The sequence below is a fragment of the Zosterops lateralis genome (genome assembly GCF_965231275.1).
Source record: "Zosterops lateralis genome assembly, chromosome: 18".
NCBI classification, from domain to species: Eukaryota; Metazoa; Chordata; class Aves; order Passeriformes; family Zosteropidae; genus Zosterops; species Zosterops lateralis.
Window position 1 is genome coordinate 2,582,367 of NC_139778.1, and position 19,617 is coordinate 2,601,983.

The 19,617-nt window shown below is 42.2% G+C and overlaps 1 protein-coding gene across 1 annotated transcript in view; it reads left to right on the forward strand.

Annotated features, from left to right (window-relative positions):
• Positions 1-19,617, forward strand: part of UNK (unk zinc finger) — a gene marked incomplete at its 5' end in the record, with an annotated part of 47,777 nt that overhangs the window by 5,026 nt on the left and 23,134 nt on the right. Inside the window, 4 exons of the mRNA XM_083874709.1 lie at positions 15,299-15,508; positions 16,979-17,155; positions 17,599-17,729; positions 17,860-17,995. Of these exons, the coding sequence (XP_083730835.1) occupies positions 15,299-15,508; positions 16,979-17,155; positions 17,599-17,729; positions 17,860-17,995 (654 nt within the window). The remainder of the gene's footprint in view (positions 1-15,298; positions 15,509-16,978; positions 17,156-17,598; positions 17,730-17,859; positions 17,996-19,617) is intronic.

Genomic DNA, 19,617 nt, shown 5'->3' on the forward strand with positions numbered 1-19,617 from the left:
AGGTACAGGGTGCTCTGGGGTAGTTTTGTTCTGGTACAGTTTCTCCGTTCAGCTGCTGGCAGCGTGGCTGGTTTCAGTCAGACTTGATGCCTTAATTGTGAATTGTAAAGATTGTTTCCACTGCTTGGGTGTTTATTGATCTGGCAGAATTTAGATAAGTGAAAGTGGAGCAGCCCTTTGTTCACTGTGCATTCACCTGAAAGTCAGACAGTTTAATAACTCTGTAGGAAAGCAAACGTTCAGGTGGAGATAAATTAACCCATTTAATAAAAAACAGAGAATCCCTTCCGCTGGTGCATTCAGAGTACACATGCTCACAAGCAGCATTGAAAATACTCTAATTTAGATGATAAACTCTTTGGGACACAGATTTGCTGTGCATAATCCAAGCCATTGCTACAAGGTTGCTACATTTCTCTTGAGTGTGCCCATCTTAAATATGAGCAGCACCCTTGGAAGTGACCTTCGGGATTCTGTGTCCTGACCAACTGTACCCTCACTTGAATTCTGGGTGAGATGCCTGGGAGCACATCCTATCCTCTTTTGCAGTGCATCAAGATAAGCTTTGTGATTATGCCTTTACAGCATAAAAGGCAAAAAACTTGTCTTTCCTTTTGCACAAGGATAGGAATTGTGGGAAATTCCTGAAGGATTAGTACCCTGTAAGTCGTGCTGGAGCTGCATCCACATGGCTGGTTGGGCTGTCATGTAGTGACTGATGGTTTGTGCTCACCCAAGCTTTGTCTTGTTGGCACCATTCTGGTGGCATTTAGGCATGGAAGAACCACAGGACCTGAATGAAGGACGTTGTAAATGGGGGTGAAAATGGAGCCAGGGCACAACTTTGGCTGTAACTGAAATCAGAGACATTCTTGTGTCTGCATCATGCCTTGTCTGGTGGTTTCTTGGCTTTAAACAGGAACTTAGATTAGGACAGCAATGGAAATACGTATGAAGAAGAAGTAAAAATACCAAGACCATAGGTGTGCTTATTTTAAGTCGTGTTTATTTCAAAATTATGCATGTGAATTCTTACTCAAAACCGACAGCACTCAAGAATGCACCTCAGAGCATCCGTAGTAGCAGAGGGTAACCCTTATCTCGTTATCAGTGGATGGTGTCTTACCATTGGCAGAGCAAACAGGACATGGTTGATCTCAGAGGTGCACTCTGAGTGTCTGTGGGGAGAAAACCAATAAGCAGACGTGTAGCTAAAAAATTTTCAGAGTTGCTGTTTGCTCTTCCAGAGCCCATAACATTTGCCTGCACGATCTGTTAGACTGTACATTGGATGTGCTTGAGTTGGGTGGTCTTCACACCCTACTGCATGAGTTGAGGCTTTGGAAATTGTTTTTAGAAACCTTTTGTATTCTTTTTAAACCATCAGGACTCTTAAAAAAACAAACTGCTGCCCTAATTCTGCTTTGGTTTTAGTGGTGCTAACCCTTAGATCAATAACTTGATACAGACTCATACAAATTGTAGAAAGTAGCCTGTTGTTTAAATAAACAAACAAAAGCCACTTCAACAAAACAAAACACTAAACAAACAAAGAAAAAATGCCCAAATAACCCAGAAAACAAAAACAACAAAAGGAAACCCAGGTGTTTTTAGGTTTCAGATTTGGTGATACCTTTGGAGAAAGCACAGAAGATGTATAATAGATTATGTTATTATTGTATTATATACAGTGTAAGTTAATACCCTTAGGAAAGCACAGAGTGAGTCAATACTTCTAAACCTGGGACTTACCAGTGGTCTACTACATCATTACCTGTAAATGTCATCTTATCAGGAAAGTTACTATTATGGTCATGACGATTGGTATTTTTTGAGTCTGTGTGAACTTCACTGAATGCACATTCACTGCCAGCTGTTATTAGGAAGTGTGAATAGTTACAGGAAGTTGGAAATATAAAGTGCTGGAGTGTGAACAGGAAGAGCTGCCTTCACAGTATGCTCTCACCACCGAACACATGTGCTGAAAATAACATCTTAGATTTTATGGTTCTTCAAAGGCCAAGTGTAGAAAGACTCCAGCATGAGAGAGGAGCTGGTGAGGGGCATTTGGGCCCAATCTGTGCCCCAAAACAGCTTTTTCCCTGGTGTTGAAGTGGGGCTGGACCTGTGGCTTGCTTATTACATTCCCACTTCTTGAGTACTTCTGGATATCAGTCTGACAGAGAATTCACATATGAATTACTGTTCTAGAGGTGTCATATCAATATTTTGCAGAGCAAAAAGCTTTGTGTACTGCTGTGATGTTTTCAGAATTAGTTTTGGTCTGGCAAGGTTTGGTGGTTCAAAAATCCAAAATTGTGAAAGAGGAGAGGGGTTCAATGGTGAAGAATTGTTTCAATGTGGAAGATGGTTCTTTAATTTTTAATTTAATAAAAAGTATTATGTTGATAGTTTTATGTTGTTTACATTAGCACATAGGATAGTTTTTTTTGTGGCATGAGAGGAAATATTAAAGTTAATAATCGTTCTAGAAATCTAGGATTTGGTGATTCTGTGGGTCTCTCCCAATTCCATTTATTCTGTGATCCTAAGAACGTCAGAGTTTCCCATTGTACCATTTTTCTCATTTTGTAAGTTTATGTATTGTCTAGTATTTTTTACATTGCATGGCTTTATTTTAAGGAAAAATCTGTTGGAATTCCAACATTTTATTGCCTTTAGATCTATTCTTCCAGAAAAAGGTTTTACTATTCTTCTAGGAGCAGCTGAAACACTCATCCTTCTTGTTCCAAGGGGTCTGACCAGTGTCCTGGGGAAAATCTTCCTGCAGTGAGTTCCAGCATCCCTGCCTGGCTGTTTGCTGCATGTCCCTGCCCTGTGACAGCCTGGCAGGAGGGAATGTGTCAGGACATCAGTTAATCACACTTATTGTGTGCCATATTAGCATGAGCTGTCCCTGGGGACTGTGTTAATGCACCCGGCTGAGCCTGGGCAGGGACACAGCCCTTCTGTGGTCCCTGTTAAAGGAGCTGTCATTTCCGAGAGAGGAGCAAAATAAAGAGGCAATAATATCTTTAACTGCTGTGTTGAGGCTTGTGAGAACCTGCTTGTCAGGACATAAAGAGCCATGTTCACTTTCAGAGGATGGTGAGGAGAGGTTTTGTTCCTCCCACTAACATTCTGCTTTTAAAAATTTCATAAATCTTTTTGAAAGCAGCAGAAATAGGCTGAAAGAGATGGTGAGAAGCTACCTGATCCCTTTGCCCAAGTGTCACCTACATCACTTTGCTCATTGACTTTTAATATTGTATCAGTTTCCACTTGAAACTGGATTTTGGTGAAATTGTGAATTACAAGAGGGAGTAAATCACAGCAGTTTCTGTCTTATAAAGAATTTATGTACTCTATAAACTTTCTGTAACATTCAGCACATCACTTGCAAATCAGGTACAGAGCTGTTGCTGAAAGCTGTGTGTGCACAGAGCCAGCCAGCAATTCCCCCACAGTGTCCTGAACGAATGGGTGGTCACAGGCCAGCAGGCTGTGGAGCAAGTGCTATTTCTTAGCTGCCTTTTTTCCCCTCTAATTTATTGAGAGAGAGTTTGTCTTTTATATCAGGGCATCAAAAATGCAGGGCCTCAGCAGAAGGGTGCACAGAGAGATGCTAAAGGCTTGTTCCTTCCCAAACTCCTCCTAGTGATGACAGCCAATTTAGATGCTTGTGATGATTTTCTCAGCAATCTCTTGTCTTGTGTATTTTGATCAGTGCTTGATGCAGTTAATACCAGCTTGACATTTGAAATATCAGTTGGGATGAATGTTCCCTTGAAATGAAAACCAACAATTCCTTTTCTCCTTACCTCTGCTGCAGGCTGGCTTCTGAATCACAGACCCTCACCTTGTTCATTCAGGTTTAGGAGGTGATTGTTGCAGCTAGGAAAGTCCTAGATTTTATTTAAAAGAAATAAATTAGGCAGTTTTAAGCACTAAAGTAGAGTGATGGCAATAAAAGAGCCAGATCACTGAAATGCTCAGTACTGGCCTGATTCTTATGTCTTGTTAGAAGTCAGAGACATTTAATTGAATGAAGTTGTCAGAACAGTGGTAGAGAAGAAACTTGCACTGAATTTGTGATCAAACAAGAAAAATTTCATGCCATCTCTAACTATTCGTTGGTCAAAATGGCAAATCCATTTCAGCAGAGCATGTACTGCTTTCCTAAGACTGATGGCACTGTTAAGTGCAGCTAAGAAATTAAGGTGGGATGGCTTTTTATCATAGTATGCCTAAAATTTGTTCTGATTAATATGCAGTCATGGCCATATGAAAAGGGAATTAGATTTTTGAAACTATTCTGGATGAACTTGGAACTAGAACTTGGGGTTGGAACTGGATCTCTAAGGTCTTCTCTAAATCAGGCCTCTCTGTGATTCTATGAATATCTGCAGAAAAATGAATTAAAGTCAGTATTATTTGTTATCCTTTGTCTTCAACATGTCACCACAGCTCAAAAAGAAGCTGTCACTCCACACCCAGTGTGCTCAGAGGTGATTTTTTTTTTCTCTCCTCTAAAGTTTTCAATAGACCGTGAGTTTTCATTGATGGCTCTTGACTGTTACTGTCATAGCAGAAATACAAAGAGCAGATGCCTGAGGACAACTGCAGCTTTACAGCAACAAAAAAAATATTGTTTGCACATTTAAAATATCATGAGTGCCACCAGATTTATCAGTGCATTGATTGGTCAAAGTGGGAAGTGAGAAGCTGTGGCATAGCCTGAGGATTGCCTGCTTTCCCCTTGGAGGAGGGAGAGCTGGTGTCAATGTACAGTGGAGCTTCTTTTGACACCAGAGCGTGCAGGACTTTTATTCAGAGGTGTGCCTGCCATGTGGAGTGTTTAAAGAGTCCACTGGGCACAGATGAAGTCTGATTTGAGTGCTGAGCGGAAAAGAAAATCGATTGAATGGTTGACATTGATTCTTCAAAATCAACCAGCAAGGGTTGGCTTTTATCTTTGTGCTGGCACATGTGTTATGGATGCAGGTTCATGCTTGTTAGATAATCACCATGCTTTGTTTCAAACTCACAGCAGAAAATGTCTGTTCACAAGTGAGAGCCTTTCCAAAGAGGCTGCTGCAAATCTGGTTGGTGTTTAACCTGAGAAGAAGCAGATACTATTTCATTTCCAATGTAAATTGGGGTGGGTGAGAGCACTATAGAGCTGTCATGTCATGTGGAGCTTTGGTTGTCTGGTTTTGGTCCTGTGTAAATACAGCCCTTCAAACAGCTCATGTTCTGTCTTAAAACTGTTGTGAGTGTGGGGCTGCAGCTGATCTATGAGCTGTTTGTTAAATCATGAGGGTCTTGGCGTGGCCAGGAGAGGGAAGACTACTGTGCTCTGTTTCCAAAGCACCTCTTGTGAGACAAGATGTTGAGGCTTAGCTGGCTAAAAATGCTCATAACAATCTGCAGCTGAAAGCCTGAGCTGTAGAACGGCTTGTATGGAAATAATATTTTTCTGAATTGGCCATTATGAATTCTTGCATGTGGGATGTTTTGTTTTAGGGAACTAGCAGAGTGAGTAACACAAGTTTTCAAACAGCCCAGCCCTGTTCCCAGCCTTCCCTGGTGTTTCTACAATTGTAAGCCCTGGGTAGGCTTTGTTAGTGCTTGAATTGGTGGTGAGAGAAGGACAGTGTGCAAAAAACCTTTGCTGGAAACTGGAACTTTAATTTTTACAGCACAGGGCATCAGGGTGTTATTTAGACTTTAATTTGTTCTACCAAACCTGATATGTGTTAACCCCACTTGGGCTCTACCTTTCTGAGGCTGCAAACACTAACAGTGGGATAAAGAGGCATCATCTATCCCATCCATAAGAGATGGGATAATACATGTTAATATATGAGTTTATATAAGAGAAAAAAAAAATTATCTGGCTATGAGCTGAATAAATGATCATAATAGATAAGTCTGGGGATGGATGTTTTTGTGAAGTAATTAGTAGTAAAATATTTAACTGCTCATGTTTAAGCATATGTTGATTTGTTGTGCTGACAACTGAAGCAGGTACAGACCTTCAGCAGTGTGCAGCTGTCTGGATGCAGTGAGCTCCAGTGTTTTCCCTGCAACAAGCTCAACCCACGTTACTGAAAAATAATTATTTCCATATGATCCTGTTTTCATAGACTCAGCACTTACACAGGTGCTGTAGGGAAGGATTAATGACAACTAAATAGTTTGTGGTGCAAAAAGCAGCCCAGAGAGAGATGAAGGTTGTCTCAGTCGTGGGGGTGATCCATGTTTGAAAACAGGAAAATGTGCTTTAGGCACAGTTTACATAAACTAACGGTGTCAAATTGCAAATATGTCATTTAAACTTGGAAAAATGGGCTGTGTGTTTAAAACATTGCATGAACTGCCTAAATATTGAGTTAATTTTGAGGTCATGTCTAATACATATTCATTGCCAAGTGAATTGGAAAAAAAAAGGATAACTAACTCAAGGAAATGTAAATGTAAGTTCAAGGCTTTATGCAGAATTCTGGATCTTGGTGAATGGCTTTTAAGGAAATGCCTCTGAAATGTAGTGCCATTAAGTATTTGCCTTTGCCAGTGCTTGGGTTGTTTTAATTAAAAAGGTGAAAGCTCTGTGTAAACAAGCACTTGTATTTGAAATGGATTTTATTGGTGTGACTTGGTTATATACATTTCACGGTCTGCTGACGCAACAAGTGCTTGGTTTTTAAAGACAGCATGCTGCCAAAAATGCCTCAAATTGCTTTATTTGTCGGGTTTTGAGTGACACAACTCGAGGGGTGCCAAGCCAAGGGATGCACAGCTCCCGGGAAGTCTGAGCAAGCACCTCTTCCCTGACACCCACAGACAGGAGCACAGTTTTGACTCGTGGAGCTCATCGTGTCTTGGCTGCTCACAAATGTGATAAATGTGCTTTTTATCTAGTGAACTCTGGGTTGAAAGCCTTGATTTTTGTTCCTCATCAGGACAGAGTGTTGGTGAGCTTCTTAGCTGCAGCATGGCATTTCTCTCCAAACAAAGCCATTTTTGCTATGACTGTGGGAACTGAACAATGTTTTGCCTGAAGCTGGTGCAAATCTGTCTTCCCGTGATGGGCCAGCCCCACACAGTAGTGCTTCTCTGTTTTCCCTTAGTTTCTCAGTGTAGACAAGGCACAACTGTTTGTCTGACTTTTTCCTTCTAATTGAAAAACGTCCTGATGGGTTCTGATAGTTGCCAACATGTTATTTTTAGCCTGAACTTTTACAGTCACTCAGTTATCTGTGAAATATTGGTAGTACAGAATTCATTTGTCACGGCTGAAATGAATTCGCTGTGTTCTTGTCCAGCCCATGATCTCCTTTGAAATCCAGAAATGGAGCTTCAGTAGGGATCAGGTTACTGTGGAATATGACTGTGTGCATTTTGGTGTGTTATCCTCAGTTTCCTGTAATCTGGCAGTTTGTATTTCACCTTCTGCAGTGCACTCTGCATTTCCATTTATTTGGAAGCATCCAACTCAACTTTGCTTCCTGGGTCATTCAGGTACCTACAAAATGAAAGAGTTGGGTGCTGCCTACCTATTTCTACAACAAAAACTGGGAGAGCAATGGGTTATGGATGTGAGCAGTTGTCATTTTGACCACTGAGGTACACAATGAGTTATATGAAGTCTTAAAACAAAAAACCTCCACAACCAAACAAACCCAACTCCATGCATCTGTAATAAGTCTCTCCAACTCTCACTTTCTTTATTTGCCCTTAGACTGACATTGTTGTCAAGCTCTAATGGAGGAGGGGAAATCTAACAGCTTTAAAATCACACACTGCTGTCTGCTGTGTGACCTTTTTCCAGTTGATGGTTCAATTTATTTAGGTGATAAAGAAAACACTGAGGCATGTGAAGTCTATCTTCTTGACAGATCTGAGCTTACTGAAACTTTCTCCTCATCCTTTTCTCCTTCCCCACATTCACAGTCAGCCTTTTGTTTTTATAAAGTGTTCCATGTATTTTTCTTTGAGATTTAAATGCTTTCTAATCTTTTCAAGGTTTACAGAACTGCACCTGGCTGCTGAGGGTATGGAAAGGCAGATGGACTGATGGTTGTGAAGATGTCCTGAGAGAGATGTTTGCCTTTTGTGCCAAGTGGTGCATGGTGTATGTGAAAAGCTTGGGGTGTGAAGTGTGAGGGCTTGGTCAAGTCTATGATGTTATCTTTATAAATACCATTAAATGTGGTAAAAGGGGAACTAGCCAATACTGGTGAGCCACAGTAGCTGATAGACCTTGTCTAGTGGGTGAACATCCCTGCCCATGGCAAGAGGTTGGAAACAGATGAGGTTTAAGGTCCCTTTCAACTCAAACCATGCCTTGACACAGATTTCTGGTAGAACTTGATGAGAATATTTCCCAAAATTTTGATTAGAACTTTGAAGACTGCAGCTAAAAGTGTTTGTTTCAACAGTGATGCTCAACAGCGATTCATGTGAGGCTCTGTTCAGTATTAAATTACATCTGCCAGTCAGTAAAAAATATTTATTGAAACAGAATTATCTTAACTTCTGCTCTTACTAGAAGGACACTAAACATTGCAGAGTTGTAAACCAGGCTGCTGGTGGTCTGCAGCTGCTGGCTCAGGGATTTGCTCAAATTTCTGCCACCCCTAGGAACAAGGAACTACAACTCCCATGAAGTCGTGTGGTTGTTTCACATCTTTCATCCTAAATTCCAAGAAATCTTGAGAGTTGAAGGTTCTCTTCCCTGTCAGGAAGCTTTGCATTGGAATGCCAGCATTTCCTAAGGTGATGTGTGAGTGCTGGTATCAAACTCTCTTGAATTATTTTGGAACAATCCTATTCTTTAACTCTCTGTTTTTATCTCGCTTATTCTGAAACATGTCACTTGCCCTAAGAGCAAAAACTCCTGAGCAATGTCAGAGGTGCATATCATGGGTTTTCTCTATCAGTAATATGTTAAATGAAAGGTGCATTAGTAGGATTTTTATTGAGTATCCTGTTGGAATAAGTCGGTTCTGTCATGCACCACTGACTCATTTCAATTGGAATACCACAGCTCAGTAAAAGAAAATAATTGAGTCATGGGTTTCTTACTTAAAGTGTGTCTGATATCATCTTTTGCAATAAAATTTTATGAGGGTGAAATGAGTTTAGAGAGGTGATTTAATATGGACAGCTCTTTTCCTCTTGTGTTGGGGTGGCTCTCTGAGCTTAAGAAGAAAATAGCAGTTTTGAAAATATTCCCAAAAGATAAGCATTATTGAATTAGAAATATCAATATCTATAGTTAGACATTTCCTCCTGGGTTTTGCAGTGCTGTCTACTGAGCAGACAGTCTGTTGGATAAGCACACCCTGGTTTGCTTCAGATAATTTTATCTGTGTTAGCTCAAACCACTGATTTAAATTTTTAAGTGAAGATGGTGGGATATATGGAGATATATATATATATGTGTGTGTGTGTGTATATATGTATGTGTGTGTGTGTGTGTGTGTATATATATGTATATATATGTATGTATGTAGGAGGGTTTTGTTTTGTTTTTAAACCTTTCCTAACCTGAATTAGGAAAACTTTCTCCATCCTGCTCTCTGGACAGATCAGTGCCACTCAGAGCTCCAGAGGAGGAAAGCTAATGAGCAGCTGAGAGCAGTGACCTCTCAGTCAGACTGCATTTTTCAGGGAGGATGTGAACTGGGACCACCTGAGACTTTACAGAGAGGTCCATGGCCTCATGCAGCCCTGTCTGAAACAGCAGGACATGACTGATATAAAAATGCCAGCAAATGTCCCCAGTATTCCCATGTACTTTTGTGCCAGGGAAATGGCATTTTTGCCGGTGTAGTACTTTGAGAGAAGGCACACATGACTAAAATAAGTGGTAATGGCAGACAACCATTTTCTCCCTGATATCTGAAATCTTATCAGGAATGTAAGACTTGGTCTGAAGAAAAAAAAAAACAGAACAAAACAGAAAAAAAAACTTTCTAAACCAAAACCCAAGACAAAACACACAACCTAAAAATTAATTTGTAGATTTCTTGTTAGATTTGCCTCTGGGAGCTCTTCTGGATGGTGGCTGAGAATCTCTATACAATCTATAGAATCTATATTACCTGCTCACCAAACAGGAAAAAAAAAAGTCTCCAACCCAACTTCAGCTTTTATATGAGTATTACCAAAAGTTGCTTTCCGTTTTTTAATTCATTAAAACTGAATGTTAATTTAATACTTCCTATTTTATAAGTTTCTGGGTTTTTTAATAAAATTCTAAAATCCTAGCAAAAAAATATTGTTTCAACCCATAACACTCTGAACTAGTGATTTCTAATATTAATGTAATAACAAAGTGAAGTGCCCACACCAAGCCAGACTTTACAGAAACACCCCAAGCCTGGGCTGTGTTCTCGGTGTTGGTTTGTTGTGACCCAGGAGCAGCTGTGGGGAGGGAGCCCCAGTGACAGTGGCCGTGCCCTGAGGGAGGACCTGGTGTAAAAGCTGCTCGTAGTTTACTCCGGTGTGACACCAGACCAGCAGTGCTGCTCCAGCCTCTGAGCACAGGGGTGTAAACACACCCCCACCCGTGTGTGGAATGTGGATGGTGGTGGTGTTAGGTCTCACTACTGACCTACATTTGCAGACCGTATCCTAGGCTGGATTAGCCAGACTGTAGTGGTTGTATTATCTGATGGTTTTCTCTCTGGGGTCCTTCTGCTGCAGGAGGTTCAGGTGCTGTTTGTGAGCCTCTCTTTGGGTCTGAAAGGAGTTTTGGCAGAAAGGGGGTTGACCTGGAAGGGCAAGAAGGGCTGTAAAGGAAAGGAGCACATCTTGGGACCTACACAGAGATCTCAAACGGTGCGAGGGGTGTTGGAAGCAGAACAGAGCTTGGCTTTGCATCACAGAAGCCACAAGAGTTTTGAGGAGCTGGTTTTAATCTTTTCATTTCCTTGCTCCTTGGTATTGTTTCTCTCCCTGTCTTTCTGATCCTTCTGTTACAAAAAGCAGAGACAGTCTTGGCATCAGTGTGCATCTTCCAGTGATTTCTGGGGGCTTTGGGTTAAGGCTTTCATGAGGAATTTGGAGCTCAGCTGTGCATTACCAGCACATTTTCCTGAATTGAGCTCACTCCACTGCATGTGTGACTTGGGTCAAGTTTGACAGGAAGCTGCAGCCCTGGAAGCAGAATAGATGCAGGAATCCTTTTGTACCAAGCTGCTTGAGCACACCAGAGTGAACCAGAAAAGCTGCAGAAAAACAAGAGATCTCTGCACTAGCAGGCAAGGAGGGGACCAGAACACAACTGCAATTGTGGAGGATAAGAATGAAACTTTTAGGTTTAAAATTCTTCGGATTCTCGCTTTTTTTTTGTTTTTTTTTTCTCCTCCTTCTTTTTGGGTTTGAATTTTTTTTCTTCTTCCCCTGCTGCACTCATCTTTTTCCTCTGCAGCTCCCAGAGCAGGTTCCTGCTCCATTCCTCCAGGGCAGAGGGGGACCTTCTGCAATTCCAAGCTGTAGAGGTAAACACTTGCTACCCTGCCCTGGAGACTCAAGCTTCTACTGGCAATTAAAGACAGTGAGCAACTCCCCATTAGTGTAAATAATTGCAGAATAATCACTGCTCCATCCCTCATCCCAGAGGAAGTGGAATTTCAGCAAAGTAGCATTGAGGTTTTTCTAATGCTTTGCTGCTCCTGTTGGTCTCTGGGAGTTCCTAAAACTACTCCAAGAACCTCTCCTCTTGTCTTCCTAGGGAAAAAAACCTTTCATTTCCAGCAGCGTCCATCCTGTTTGACAGCAAGTTCAGCTCAGCCTGGAGACTTTGATCTGCATTGTTCTGGCCAGTCTTGTCCTATTTGTTTAGAATTGCATTCATCTTTGTTTACTAGGGCTCATAAATGATAACATTTCCTCCAGGATTCTGGGTGTTGCTGTTAGTGTTGTATCAGAAGACAGTGCTATGTGCTTTCCATTTTCTAAAAATTACATGAGTGTGAAAATACAACATATACTTACGTACTTTTTTTTTTTTTTTTACAAAAGAAATATGGAAGTAGCTCCAGTATAAGATAGGGGTAATAATTCTTCTGCCCCTCCAGTGAGGGCTGTAGAGTTTCCTGAGAGGAGTTGAGAAATGCAAGTTATCGTTGCTGGTTTTCCTCTTCCTGTGCAGGCACAGCGTTTGCTGACATGCTGTGAGATGTGTACCAATCATCAACGTGTTTTCAGCTTCGAGGGTCGTTCCAAAATTCCTTTTTTCAGCTGTTCTGGAAAAAAAATAAATTACAGAGACCATTGACACCCAGAAGGATCTGTCATGACAGTGTTCTCTGTGTTTTGTTTAGAGCCTTTGCAAAGAGGTTCCTGAAATATTAATGGCTTTCTGCTTTGTGAGACATCACATTGCGGTGTTGCAGGCTCTGTATCCTCTCTGTGTTCCCCAAACACACGTGGTTTAGAGGCCTTTTATATATTTTAATACAAAGTGGCTGGTTGAGTGGTCTGTGTTCTCCCAGAGGAGCCAAAACTCACTTCATGGATCAAGGAAATAAAGGGCTGTAAGGCAATTTGCCATTCAGGCTATTGTGGAGGAGGGTGATTTAAAACGTTGTAGTGGCTTGGAAAAAAGGAAAACCCAAAGCAGTGATTGAAAGGCTTGAAATGATTGAGTTAACATGACAACTCTCCTTCCCTCAGCTGGGTCTGTTGCAGAGGTGATTGTGCAGTTAATGTCTGTGGAGCTCAGTAGTACCTGTTTGCAGGACTTGCTTTGAAATTAAGAGTGAGACATCATTTATTTAATAGAGACCATTAAAGAACGACTTTCTGATGAAGCAAGTTAGGTGTTAAACACTTTTCAGGTGAACCATTTACTTATGTAATTATCTCTCGTTAACATTACAATAAATGTTTCTCCAGGGAGTTTAGCCAATCATGAAATGCAATTAATTTTCAAATACTCTTCAGCAACAATTGAGACACTAGAGACCGAAATCCCTGATCAGTGTGTACGTTTTTAAACTCCCCTGCTGAAGGAAAGCAGCTTCAGCTCAGCTGATCATGGAGTTGTTAAACTCTCAGACTTTTTAAGTGCTTCATTTGAGCCTATCACAAGTGTGGAGTGCTGGGCTCCATACCCACATTATGTAAGCCTGGTATCTCCTCTTAGTTTCCAGAGCTCTGAGGAGGTTCAGGATCTGTTCTTGGACTTAAGCCCAGCAGTGGGTGAGGATGGAGAAGTTAAAATGCTCTTGGTTTCTGTCTGGGATTCAGATTGCTGTGTGATACCGAATGGGGCTCATAAGCCAGTGTTGCTGTTTGTCCAAGTGTAAAATGGGAGTAACACAAATCTCCTGTCTCTGAGGTGTACGTGGAGATGTGTAAGTGGAAACGACTGGTTGGTGATTGTGTTGTCTGTGGACAGCATCGTCCTTAAGATTCCTTAATTCATTTGCTAACCAAAATGTTGTTACAGTCGCTTTTCTTCCAAGCCTTCCTAGTGCACTGATAAGATAAAATCTGTGGAATTCCACCTTCTACAACTACTTGGTCCAACAACTTAGAAAGCTTTTCGAGAATGGATGAATTTGTAACTTTCAGTTTCTAGATGAATTGCTGGTGTGGCTGAAGTTGGGATCTGTGTTTGAATGGAACCAGATTTTTAAATGGGAAAAGTAGCAAAGTGATGTTGTTAGCCCTCGCCCACAGCAAGCAGACCAGGTTCTGCAGCTGGCTCTGGTTTTTCTGCTGTTAAGCCTTGGGCCCCAGTGCAGATACTATTCCAGCCACTCTGGATTGCAGGGGACAGATGGGCTTGGGTAGAGAAGGGCTTACAGCCGCCTGCAGAGGCTTCCAGCCCTAGGCTTTCACAGATCCCAGGCAGTGGAACCTGCAAATCTCACTTATTTAGAAGTTGAAGAAGAGGAAGAGCTTTTATCCTTTCATGCTTGCGAAATCCAATGTAGGAAAGCTCTTGCCACTGATACTGTCTCTTCATACCAAACAAATAAAACCACTTCGGTTGAATCTGTGCATTGTCCTCAGCCTCAGGAAAAGGGTAAAGAGGAAAGGAGGCTTTATTTACAGATGTTGCTTTCAGAATGAGCCTAGTACTGTGATATTACCTGTAAATACGTCTTTGGGCATCAGACATCTTTCCATTTATTTAGAAACAGGAGATAAAGACTGTCTGACATGGGAATGAATTCCTACACTTTTTTTTTGCCTCGGACTACATACGCAGTTTAAAATGGGTCTGAATCTACTGTTATGTCACCCTGTTGCTTCGAGCAGTATACTTTTTTTTTTTTTTTTGACCTACAAATCTTGGTTCTTGCTGTTTACACTGACCTCTAAACATAAAAGACCAGAATGCTCTGGGTTTTCTGCCTCCTTCCCAGATGTGTCTCTGAGACAAAACCTGGTGGGATTCAGGTCTGAGCTCCTGGAGCTGTTTGGATGTTCCCTGTAAATACAGGGCAGCCCATGGGTTTCAGCAGCGTGGATTTTGTAAGCACCTACACACAGATCACAGTCAGATCATTATGTTGATCTAAACCATTTTGTAATCCTCTACAATCTGGGTTTAGAGACTGTTATTAGTGTCACAAATAAAAGCTTGTGACTTCTTTAGTTCTCAGGATAAAAGAAGCCATGTACTTTCAGGGAATTACATATTAAAATTAAAGCAACATAAACATGGGGAAGTTTGAGGATAGTTATCCCACTTTTCAGGACTGAGCCTTAAATTCATATGATTGCAAGAGAGAAATTAGTTAATTTTTATTTCATAAGTAACTATGTACTGACAAAGCAGAGCTAAACCAGGAGGACAAGACATGAAAGAGTCTTTTAAAAATCTTTCTTTCTCAGTAACTTGAAGCTTTATGAATTTATGTGTCATTTATGGATGTGTGTCAAAGAAGTGTATTCTATTTGGGTTTTTTTTCTGGTTTGTTTTTTTTAACTGAACAGGTAGGAAGGAAACCTCTTTTTGCCCAGATAGGTCACAGATTAGAAAGGGTTAGAAAGGTATTTAAGAGTTCTATTTTCTCACAAACTGTTTCCTAAGCTCACGAAAAGCCTCTTCAAAACGATCCCGACAGAAAGTGATTTCAGCTCTTGTTACATTCCTGCGTGTAATGGATATCTTGCCATTCCAAACACCGGCAGCTCCCAGCCTCCATCCCGGGCGGGGAAGCAGGGAGGGTGTGGGAAGGACAGCAGACATCCCTGTGATGGGCTCGAGGCTCTGCGGGTGCCTGGGGCTCTCCCATTCCCGGCACTGACATCGCTGTTCCCGCAGGTACCTGAAGGAGTTCCGCACGGAGCAGTGCCCGCTCTTCGTGCAGCACAAGTGCACTCAGCACCGGCCCTACACCTGCTTCCACTGGCACTTTGTCAACCAGCGCCGGCGCAGGTCCATCCGCCGCCGCGACGGCACCTTCAACTACAGCCCTGACATCTACTGCACCAAGTATGACGAGACCACGGGGATCTGCCCCGAAGGAGATGAGTGAGTAAAGGCTGCACCCTGCTCTCCGGGCATTAGGCTTTTGGGATCAGGCCAGGTGATGATTCCAGCCGGTTCTTGCAGAGATGAGGCAAGTCAGCAGTAAAGCAGCTTTGTCACATACGTAACGTGAGACCAGATGTGAAATCTGGAATAGCAGGCTGTGTGCTCCAGGCCTGCTGCAGAGACAGTACTGAGGGTGACTTAGATGGGAATTCAGCTCTTGGGAACTCATTGTCTCACAAGCTTCAGCATTTTCAGAAAAGCTGACATGGGAAAAACAGCTCAGTGAGACAGATGAGTTCAGAAACACTCTGTTCTCTAAGTCCCTGACTCTCAGCTTTTACTCTCTAGCAGGATAACTTAGTTTTTCACAGACTGAAGAAAGAGGAGGAACTTTGTCCTTCAGTCTGCCCCCTGAGTTATCTGTCCCAGCTTTTTAATTCATATCAGTTTATTTTGTCTTTCTGAACTTTTAAGAAGCTGGTAGAGAACTGAGAGGTACCCAGAATGAGGCAACATGAAGAAGAGTTTGGGTTTTTTGGGTGTTCTCCCCCCATGACTGCAGTAAGTTTAACTGGGGCAAAACTGCAAATCTCTCTGCTGTGTGTGTGGCAGACCCCAGCAATTAAGGGGTTAACCCCGTAATATAACTTCAGCCCTGTGACAGGTATGGGATAAATAGTGTAGCCAAACTGTGGTCAGACATGGAGAGTGTTTTACAAGAGAGATGCTGTAAAAAGATGGAATTTCAGTTCCCTTTTGTGGTGCCAGTATAAACATACAAAAATGCTATTTATTGGCAAAACTTTTTTTATTATTTTTTCAACTCGATTAAGTAATGTTTTTGTGACTACAACAGAACAGAATAATCCTTCAGGCCTGAGGCTTCAGTTTCAATACTTTTTCCTTGCTAGAAGAGATCTGGAAGGAACTGGAAATGGGATGTTTGTGGGCTTTGGCTTCTAGATCACTGGTTGATACATGGCTCAGACTCAGTGAATAAAAGCCGTTGTCATCTAGGAACCTTTGCTCATTTTTATTTTTACATTGATGCTGCAATATCTGAACTTGGCCCATTCCATCTTGCTATATTTCTGTTTTATTTCTGAATGTAGAGTGCTTTTCTTCCTAAAAGGGGAAACAAAACAAATTAAAATGGTAGTTTTGTAATTGTCCTTCCTTGTCCCACATCCTTGCTCTTTTCCAGATCCCTGGCAGCCACTCGTCCAAAATAATAAGGTGCTGCTGGATTAATAATCCAGTTTTCTTTTAGGGAGGGAAACTCTTACATCCTTTGTAGAGACAAGTTTGGGGGTTCTCTGAAGTGTTGGAAGGCACAGCATAAAAGAAGGGGCAGAGTTAGCAAAGATGGTGTCACCTTCAGCAACTTCAGCAAAGTGTCTTCTGGTAGTTGAATCTGTCACCTGTGTGACTAAACCTTGTCTGTTCCACCCCTCCTTCCTTCCTCAGGTGTCCCTTCTTGCACAGAACTACTGGAGACACAGAGAGGAGGTATCACCTGCGCTACTACAAAACTGGAATCTGCATCCATGAGACAGACTCCAAGGGGAACTGCACCAAGAACGGAGTCCACTGCGCCTTTGCCCATGGGCCCCATGACCTGCGCTCACCCGTGTATGACATCAGGTCAGTAGAGCTTGGGGCTCCTGGGAAAAGGGTCATTTCTGAACCCAAATGAAAAAGGAGGTGATGGAAAAGGTAATTTCTGTACCCAAGTGAAAAGTGAGATGATTAAAGGACAGTACTGCTTCAGCCTGAAGTGAAGCGGTGGTGAGATATCCCTTCCTAATAAGGCAAATGTAAAAACCCTCCAGGGAGGATTCTCAAAATGGGGGAAGGGATCACACTTTAGAATCTGATGGAGGGGGTCAAAACAGTGCATTTGGAATTCCCAGGGAATGAAGACTTATTTTTATTGCAGTTGCTGTTTCAGCTAAAGATGTTCTGACAAAACATGCATGGCTGAAATGCACCCACTTAGCAAATGCTCCAGTATGTCAGTTTTTATACACATTTATCTGACTCTTCCTCTGCTCAGTCTGTTTGTTCATTTAACTCTGTCCCTGCAGAGAGCTTCAGGCGATGGAAGCTTTACAGAATGGTCAGACAACAACCGAAGGAGGCATTGAGGGTCAGTCTGCGGTCGCTGCCAGCCATGCCATGATAGAGAAAATCCTCAGTGAGGAGCCAAGGTGGCAAGGTGAGCGTCATGAGAGGTTGTGGGGCTGGGAAAGGCTGGTCTTTGCGGAGTGCCTGCTGCTGTCCAAAACTTTCCTGTAGTAACTATGGCTTGTGGTCATGTCTCTTGACTCATTGGGGTTTTTTTGCAGATACAACGTATGTCTTGGGAAATTACAAGACTGAGCAGTGTAAGAAACCCCCCCGACTCTGTCGCCAGGGTTATGCCTGTCCCTACTACCACAATAGCAAAGACAGAAGACGAAGTCCAAGGAAACATAAATACAGGTACTGTGGTCCTGGATATTGTACTTCCCAGCTGAGTGGTGCAGGATATTGGAAATCTGTGGTGCAGGAGGCAGGGTTTTGACCACTAGATAGTTGTTTTTAGTGTAACCCCACGCCATGTACTGAGAGGTATGATGGTCTGTTATTTCTTCCTAGCAGAAAGATAACAAACTAAACAAGGAGTTTTCCTGTATATATTAACTAGTACTCTAATATATGAATTGTTAAATCATGTTATAACTCTGATTTTATAGCAAAGAAAACCTATGTCTGGCTTTCCCTTACCACATAAACTTCTACTTTAGAAAGCAGTGCAGGGAAGAGAAAACAAAAGAAAGTTTTAATCCCCATCTAGAAACCAATGCACAACAATATGTTCATGGTAAAGGATTCAGATTCATCAGGCTGCTTGTTGTGTATGCTTGGTGATGGGGATCATGAGAGGGGGCTGTAGCTGGACATGCATTCTTAACCAGCTGCTAAAGGCTCTGCTTTTCAGGCACCCGGGTGTTCTGTCACTGGATTTTTCAGTGTGCTGTGTCTCCCTGAACGCATTTCATCCAAATTATAGGCCCTCATTTCCTCCAACACAACAGAGCTTTTGTTGTGGTCTCAGTGGGGCTTTTCCTTAGTTCCTTTTTGAAAAACATAAGAGCAGACCAGAAAGCCAGGAGAGAAAATACCAGGGATGTTCTCGCTTCTCTTTCCCACCCCCAACATTTACAGAAATTTTTGAATTGGCACTGAAATGCCATATTTAGAAAAATTAAACAGGCAGCAATCAAAGGAATGTTAATCTCAACGCTTTAGGGAGAAATAGAACCACTTAGGGCAGTCTTCAGGCAGCAGCTATGTGCTTTTTGCCCCTCTCTGGGCCCTTTGGGAAGGGAGGAGGTGAAAGCTTCTCTGCTGCTTTCCATTCACTCCTGTGTGTTTCCCCACCCCAGCTGATGTGGTTGTGCTGGTGCTGCTATCTGCTTCCCTCTGCTGTTGTTTGAGGGAATGGTTAAGAGCATAAAGAGCAGGGGAAGTAGGTCACAGCAAAAATTCAGATCTGGGAAAAGGAACTGTTCCTGGCTGGGAGAAAGAAAACGGACTTGCCTTTTCCCCAGTGACCTGACTCAGCCTCTTTTCCACATGGCCACACTATAAACCTGGAAACATACTTCTGTAAGGGTATTATGTGTTTTAGGATTAGCCAATTAACTTCTTAGCTTTCTATGAAGGTGCAGTTCCAAAACAGAAACCAGACCCAGCGTCTCTGACACTAATCACATCAGCTGCTAATATTGTTATGCTGGTTCAAGTTGTATTTCGTTTCAAATGGAGAATTAAGCCATGTTTTTTTCATTAGGAAATTGGAAGAAGGGGGAGAAGATGCAATAGCAGCTGGGTGGGGGCTGGGGAAGCAGCAGCCAAGCAGATTGTACAGCTGAGGGTGGGCAGCCAAACCTGCCCCCAACTGAGGAATTGTAACATCACGGAATGGTTTGGGTTGGAAGGGACCTTAAAGCTCATATTGTTCCACCTCTGCCATGGGCAGGGACACCTTCCACTATCCCAGGTTGGTCCAAGCCCCATCCAGCCTGGCTTTGAACAGTTCCAGGGATCCAGGGGCAGCC